The 6527-nt window shown below is 64.9% G+C and overlaps 1 protein-coding gene across 5 annotated transcripts; it reads right to left on the bottom strand.

Annotated features, from left to right (window-relative positions):
• Positions 1 to 1071: 1071 nt before the first annotated feature.
• LOC104127024 (solute carrier family 25 member 39) lies at positions 1072 to 6506 on the bottom strand. 5 transcript variants are annotated; one of them, XM_035895158.1, is made up of 12 exons: positions 6006 to 6506; positions 4448 to 4556; positions 4313 to 4372; positions 3618 to 3662; positions 2775 to 2884; positions 2592 to 2659; positions 2328 to 2452; positions 1969 to 2142; positions 1718 to 1827; positions 1458 to 1539; positions 1278 to 1358; positions 1072 to 1197 (listed from the first exon to the last, which is right to left on the bottom strand). In XM_035895158.1, exons 2-12 carry the CDS (start codon positions 4542 to 4544, stop codon positions 1079 to 1081), a joined length of 1071 nt encoding a protein of 356 aa, XP_035751051.1. In that variant the 5' UTR covers positions 4545 to 4556; positions 6006 to 6506; the 3' UTR covers positions 1072 to 1078. The 5 variants fall into 5 exon arrangements, with proteins under 5 accessions (XP_035751051.1, XP_009637942.1, XP_035751050.1 ...); XM_009639647.2 differs by lacking the exons at positions 3618 to 3662; positions 6006 to 6506 and having other exon boundaries at positions 4448 to 4731; XM_035895157.1 differs by lacking the exons at positions 4448 to 4556; positions 6006 to 6506 and having other exon boundaries at positions 2775 to 3662; positions 4313 to 4366.
• Positions 6507 to 6527: the final 21 nt, after the last annotated feature.

The raw sequence follows: 6527 nt of genomic DNA on the forward strand, positions 1-6527 counted from the left end.
GGGATGGGGGAGTGAGCCTTCTCCAGCCCTCCCCCCCCAGACCACCAGGGCAGGGATAGCACCTTTGGGACACAGCAGGTCACCCAAGCATGGGGTACCCCCTGCCCCATCCACAGGGGGCTGCTGCTGGGGGTAGCAGAGAGGCTCTGGGGTCTCCTTACCCCCGGCAAAAGCCCAGCAAGGACCTGGTGGATGACAGCACCATGCCCATGCAGCAGGGATGCGGTCACCCGTAGGGATGCCTTGCACAGCCCCGGCATGCAGGGAGCAAGGAAAGAAATCCTTGCCCTAAGAGACAAGTAATATTTTCTTTTATTTAAGAAAATAAGAGGAATTCCCCCCTTGAGTCCTGGGGCAAGCTGGGGCAGCACCCGCACCGGGCACAGTGCTGGGGCAGGCCCTCACGGTAAGGGGACAGGGCACGAGCAGAGGTTTGCTGCCAGAATGCTTGCCGGCCCGCCCCCCCCGCCGAGGAGCAGCAAGGTCTGTCCCCACGCAGGGTCCAAGCCCAGAGTCTGCCAGGGGACAAGGACACCCTGAGTGGGAGGAGAGGTCCAGAGGCAGGGAGCAGGTCCCAACGTGTCCCCATGCCACGCAAAGCTGGCAAGGGGACGCTGTGCGTGACTGATGGCAAGGAGGGGCAGACTCCCAGCTGGAGCAGGGCTGGGGGGCCCAGGCAGGCACAGGGAGAAGGCCCCCGAGGGTTTGGTCCTTGCCAGAGCCCCAGCTCCCATCTCCTGCCCTGCAGAGTCTCCTGGGGCACCCCATCCTTGCCAGAGGGTCCGTGAATCCAGCAGCAGCATCTGTCCAGCCTCCAGGGATGAGTGCAGGGGACTCTGCATCCCCCCCACTGTCACAGCAGCAGGCACAGATGTCCCCCAGTGCAGCTGGGGATGGAGAGCAGGGCCAGGCTGGCCCTGCCCTGTGTGCAGGCAGCAGGGAGGCACAGCGCAGCACGAAGGCACTTGGGCTTTGCACAGCCGAGTGTCGTTTGCTGCTCCTGGGGCACCTTGCCAGGAGCAGGGTTGGCAGCGTGCCCTGGGGCACCGGCCACATCCAGCCCTGCCCCAGCCCCAGCTCACAACGCACGCAGCCGCCGCTCCTGGTTCAGCTTCTGGAAAAAGGTCTTGCCAAATTCGTAGGTGCTGATCATGATGGCGCAGGCGGGTGCCACCTTAATGACTCGGGGCAGGAAGCCTGCAAGGACAACCCCGTTAGCCCCTTGGTGACACCAGGCACCAGTAAACCCCATCCTGGGCGGGGGGGCACAGCCTTACCTGCAAAGAGCCCCCGGGTGCCAGATTCAGCATGGATGCGCCGCATGAGTAGCCAGGTGGAGGAAGGCTTGGAGGCTGTGCCTGTGGGGAGAGGGGAGCGGGTGAGGGTCCAGGGATGCCCACATACCACCAGGGAGTCCTCGTTGCCCCCAGGCATCCACCCACAGCCTGGCCCCTCACCTGGGTGCACCTCGCTGTCCCCCAGCTCTATCTGCCGCTGGGTCTTCACCACGTCGAAGGGCAGCGTCAGCACCGCAGCCACCTGCAGGGCCAGCAGCCGGGTGTGAGCTGGGACCTCACCATCCCTGCCCAACTGCCGGCTCTGCCGTCACCTCCTGGCACTGTCCCAGCCCCATCCCCTGCTCCCCATGGGGGCCATTCCCCCCATGCACAGCTGAGTGAGCCCCTGCACAGCGCAGACCGCAGGGCCCCAAACTCACCGTCCCGGAGATGGCCCCAGATGCGAAGCTGATCATGAACGTGGCCTCATCGAGCCGGGCCTGTCCGCAGAGCCATTCCCTCACCAGCTCGTAGTTAAACCAGTAGAGAGCTGGGCGGAGATGGGAAACACCAGTGCTGCGAGGAGGCACCCCAGGGACGCCAACCTCCCCGCTCCCCACATGCAGGGCTGCCCTGCCCTGTGCTTGTCCCCCCATCTCCCGGTGCTCATCCTGTTCCCCTGCAGCCATACCCGAGAAGGGGACGTCTCGCAGCACAGTGGGTCCCCAGCCCCTCCAGAGGGACAGCCAGCCGTCCTGAGCCACTGCCGACTGGATGCAGATGCTCAGCTCCCGGTAGCTGAGCTGCCGGGACTGCATCTTGGTGCGGATGAGCTCCAAGGGGCTGATGACCGTCACGGCACCCACTGCAATGGAGGGGACATCAGACATCAGCCCCATCCGCTCCGGCAGCCGTCCCAGAGCCACCAGAGCGCCCTGCCAGGAGAGCCAGGTGCCGAACATGGGCACCAACAGCCAAGAGACCTGCTCTGCTCTCCTGCGAGGACACAGGGCGGGCACAGGGGGACCCCTGGAGAGGAGGGGTACTCACGCCTGGCAAGGGCCCCGGCCAGCAAGGGGATGTGGTGCCCCCGGCTTCCCGTCCGAGCGTGCAGGTAGTCCCGGAGCTGGTCGTAGGTGGTGAAATAAATGACAGTGGCTGGCAGAGCCAGGACCCTGCCAAGGAGGAATGGTGTGAGGGGCATGCGTGCCCTCCCTGGGAGCTGGCAGGAGGCTCGGGGCAGATGCCTGTGCACCCGGGCAGGTGTTTGCACCCAGATTCCACCCCCCACCCCCAGGCAGGGTCCAAACTCACAGGGTCGGGGGCAAGCCGCTCCACAGAGACCTGATGCCCTCGTAGCGCGTGATCTTCATGAAGGCATCCTGGGGAGAGAGCAGAGTGCAGGGAGAGGGGCAAGCACCCCACCAGCAAACACCCTGACCCCCTCCCTGGGACAGGGAGACCTCTGCCCACCCTGCCTGCACCTGCAGCCCCTACCAGCGTGCCGGTGAAGCGGGTGGGGGCCTTGTACCAGGCGGTGCAGCCGTTGCCATTCTGGCAGACGTACAGATGGTCCATGAGCCCATTGCAGTACAGGAAACACTTCCCTGGGGTGGGAGGCAACACCATCGCTGTTAGACAGGGGACCCTTCCCCTCTGCCCAGCCCATTTGATCCCCAAAACCATCATCTCTCCGGGAGTGAGCCAAACCCTCAATGTCTGAGGCCAGTGAGGGAGCAGCCCCAGACCAAGGCCAGGAGAGGGACAACCCTCCAGCAAGGGTCTGACCCTGGCCAGACCCATGGGGTAGGGGGCATCTGGCCACACCATAAGGACAGAGGCATGGTACGAGCTATTGCTGGCAGCAGGAGAGGTTTACTTGGTGTCAGTTCTGCTGCCCTGGCATAGCAGGGGTGCCACCGCAGGGAGCCAGCATGGTTCCCCTTCCGCACTCTCCATGGGGCCAGGGCACCAGGCGCAGGGACACCAGGCTGCAAGCGGGGCGGCAGAGATCCAAGGAGACTTTGATGTAGCAACAAGGCAGGGTGACAAGTCAGGGCAAGGACAGGGGGACTGCAGACAGCCAGGCCTGTTGCACAACAGACCCCTAGCAGACCCCCTGGGCAAGGACCCCGCAGGGACATTGCACGGCCAGCCCCAAAGCAGGGCTGCAGGAACAGCTGCGGGGCTGGGGACGATTGCAGCCCCCACACCAGAGCGGGACATCCTCCCAGCCAGAGGAGCCTAAGCCACCACCAGCAGGGAAGAAAACCAGGGTCAAGGCTTGGGAAAGCAAAGCTGCTGTCGGCGCGACCTGCCCAGGGTCCCGGGCGTACTCACATGTGGCCTGCTGAGTGCCCCAGGGCACAGACTGCACTGGCAACGCTGAAACACACAACAGGGACATGCTGAGCGATGACACGGGGGATGTGCCACCCCTCTGGGCTGGGGCACGCAGGTGTTCCACAGCTCTGAGCTGGGCAGCGGGAGAGCTCTGTGGGTGAATGGGCTGGATGCCCCCACAGCCACTTTCCAAGCAGTCCCTACTGTCACCAAACCAGTCCCTTGGGACCGGGACCAGCCCCAGCCTGCAGCCCCTGCAGGGAGGGGGACAGATGGGGGGCAGAGCCCACAGGGTCTCTCCTGCCCAGTGGGGGGCTGTGGGGAGCAGCGCGGAGATGGACACAAAGGCAGCAAGGAAAAGAGCAAGGCAGCTGGAGCAGGCTGAGCCCTTCCACCCCACTCCTGGGCGGGCAGGGGGCTGCCAGGCACAGCACTGACCCCGCTTGGCGTCAGCATGGGGCCGTGAACGGGGAAGGATGGAGCCAAGCACCAGAGCCCGGCTCCCCCAGCAGGGCCCCCTGAGCCCGTCAGGACGAGGGGCCCATGGTAACCTGCCACCTCGCGATGGCCCCACGCTCACGACTGAGAAATCCCCCCCCACCGGCTCTGCCAGCCGAGACATCCACGTGGGCTGCTCGCGGCCTGACGGGGGGGCTGGCCGGAGACCCCTGCGCTGCCCCAGGCAGGATTACCTTTGGAGAAGGGGGTCCTCTGGGCCTGCAGCCGGATCTTCACCACGTCCAGCGGTGTCACTGAAATGACACGATCCTTTAGCCACCCTGCACTGCGCCAGCCCCCGGTGCCCACCCGCTCCCCACGGTCCTCACCAAAGAGGGAGGTCAGGATGGCCCCCGTCCCCGAGGCCAGCATCTGCTGCAGCGGCGTGATGCCCCCACCGGGGCTCGGTGGTGTCTTCTCTGCCATGGCGCTGGCCCCCTGCAACACACAGTGGGGGGGATGCTGGAGGCTAAGGATGCTCACGGGGGGGTCCCTGCCCGTGGACGAGCGACGGCTCCCTGGGGAGTCTCCCCAGCATCCCTTCTCCGCTGGTGCGAGGACAGGCGTCACACCTCCGGCCGTGCTATCGGCATGGCACAGGGCAGGCGCAGCCACTCCCGTAATCGTGCTGTCCCTGGGGGGACAGGGACGGCTCCTGGGGCTGGCCCAGCCCCGATAACACCCCCTGGCCCCACCGCTGGCAGCGGGCCCAGCCTCGCTCGAGAGGTGGAGATGGTCCAGGCCACCCTTCTGTGTCCTTGGGGAGGGAGGATTTGTCCCCTCCCTCCACTTGGAAAATTAAGGAACAGCCAAGGAGCAAAGTCCAAAGACCAGACGTGCTGCAAGAGCTTCCCCCAGCCTCAGATGAGCAGGCAGCAGCCCAACGCAGCCATGGAGGGACACCTGGGAGGGAGGGGGATCCCCCCTTCACAAGGGGTGCAAGCTTGCAACAAGTGCCCCAAAAAGCATTCACGAGTCCAAAACCTTCTGCACGCCTCCCCCACCCTTGAGGCCTGGCAGGGCTGCGGCCCCCAGGGCCGGTGCCTCTGCCCTCGGGAAGCGGGCGATATCGCACCCTTCCTGCAGGAGGAGGACGTGGAGAAGCCAGCCCCAGTGTGCTGTGCATGCTCAGGACCAGCTGCTCCCCCTCGCCGCAGCCCAGGGATGGTCCTGGTGCCAGGATGGGGCCATGGCGGGAGGGCTTCCAGGCTTTGGGAACCCATTTTTTTTTTTTTTTTTTAAAGGCAGGGAATGCAGCAAAAAAAAAAAAAAAAAACCAAACCACCCTTCGCCATCTGACTCAGCAGTTTCACAAGGTCAGAGCAGCCATAAATCTCCTGATTACAGGCTTGGGACTCATTAGGTGCCCAAGGCTGTAAGCACGGGTGGGTCTATCCCAGAGCCACACATGCCACCCCACCATGAGAGCTGGGTGCTGCCTGCAGGGTGGGCACGGGTCTCATCGTGCCCGTCACGGGACAGTGGCGAGGTGGTGCAGTGCCCTGGCACACTCCCCGCAGACCACGCGGCAAAGCCACGGTTGCAAAACTGCGCTGCAGGCAGGGCACCGGCCCCAGCGCCGGATCCTTCCCTCCGATCCCGCCCTTCACGTAAACCCTTACGCAAGCAGGAGGAAAATCTCTCGCTCACAGCACTGCAACACCTGCATGGCTTAAACCGGGCTGTTTATACCTGCCACAGCACGGCCCTCTCCCTTTCTGCAGGGGGAGCCGAGCACCTCCAGGGCACCGGCGAGGGCTTCCCGGCCGCATCTGAGCTCCCTTCTCAGCTGGGATCTGCTCCCTTTTCCACCCAGGAAAAACCAAGCTCCTGAAACCATGACCCAGAGCCCACAGCTTGGTCTGGAGCACTGGTGGGTCTGGGTACCTTGCTGTGATGCTGGGTGCAAAGAGGGGGAAAAACGCAAATATGTGCTCAGATGATGGAGGCAAGAAACGCCAGGAGCTCAGCACCCTCTTCCCGCGCAGGAAGGGCCCAGCTGGGTGTTCGAGGCCTGAGCGAGAGGGAACGCCGATGGAAATCCTGCGGGCAGACCGCTCCGGTGCTTCCCAGCACGTGGGCAGCTCCAGCCTGGGGGTGCAAAGCTGTCACCCCCCACCTTGTCCCTGCAAGTGCCCAAACAGCACCAGGGGCCTCATCCTGCTCGGGCGCATGCCCACCTACGCTGCCCTGGCCCGGGCAGGGCCTGGGTGCTGCCTGAGCAGGCAGGGACAGCTTCCAGCACTGCGGGGGAGAGGGCTCGAATGTGGGACCCCCACGGGTGGGCCGGGGGCAAACCTCCCTCCCTGGGAGCCCAGGGCCGAGTGCTGCGCTGTCCCCTGGGGCATGCGGGCACCCAGCCTGGCCTGCTGCCCCGGGGAGCCCCCCACGGTCAGAGACAGGCCCCCC

The sequence above is a fragment of the Egretta garzetta genome, unplaced genomic scaffold (genome assembly GCF_000687185.1).
Source record: "Egretta garzetta isolate BGI_Z169 unplaced genomic scaffold, ASM68718v1 scaffold385, whole genome shotgun sequence".
NCBI lineage: Eukaryota > Metazoa > Chordata > Aves > Pelecaniformes > Ardeidae > Egretta > Egretta garzetta.

Bases quoted from the DNA above. Each gene is read 5' to 3' on its own strand.
- LOC104127024 (XM_035895155.1), bottom strand. From the start codon at position 4,242: ATGTCTCGGCTGGCAGAGCCGGTGGGGGGGGATTTCTCAGTCGTGAGC. The intron at 1,359-1,457 runs GTGAGGGGCCAG...CTCTCCCCACAG, and splicing joins GGACAGCGAGGTGCACCCAG to GCACAGCCTCCAAGCCTTCC. The intron at 1,198-1,277 runs GTAAGGCTGTGC...TTGTCCTTGCAG, and splicing joins CACCCGGGGGCTCTTTGCAG to GCTTCCTGCCCCGAGTCATT.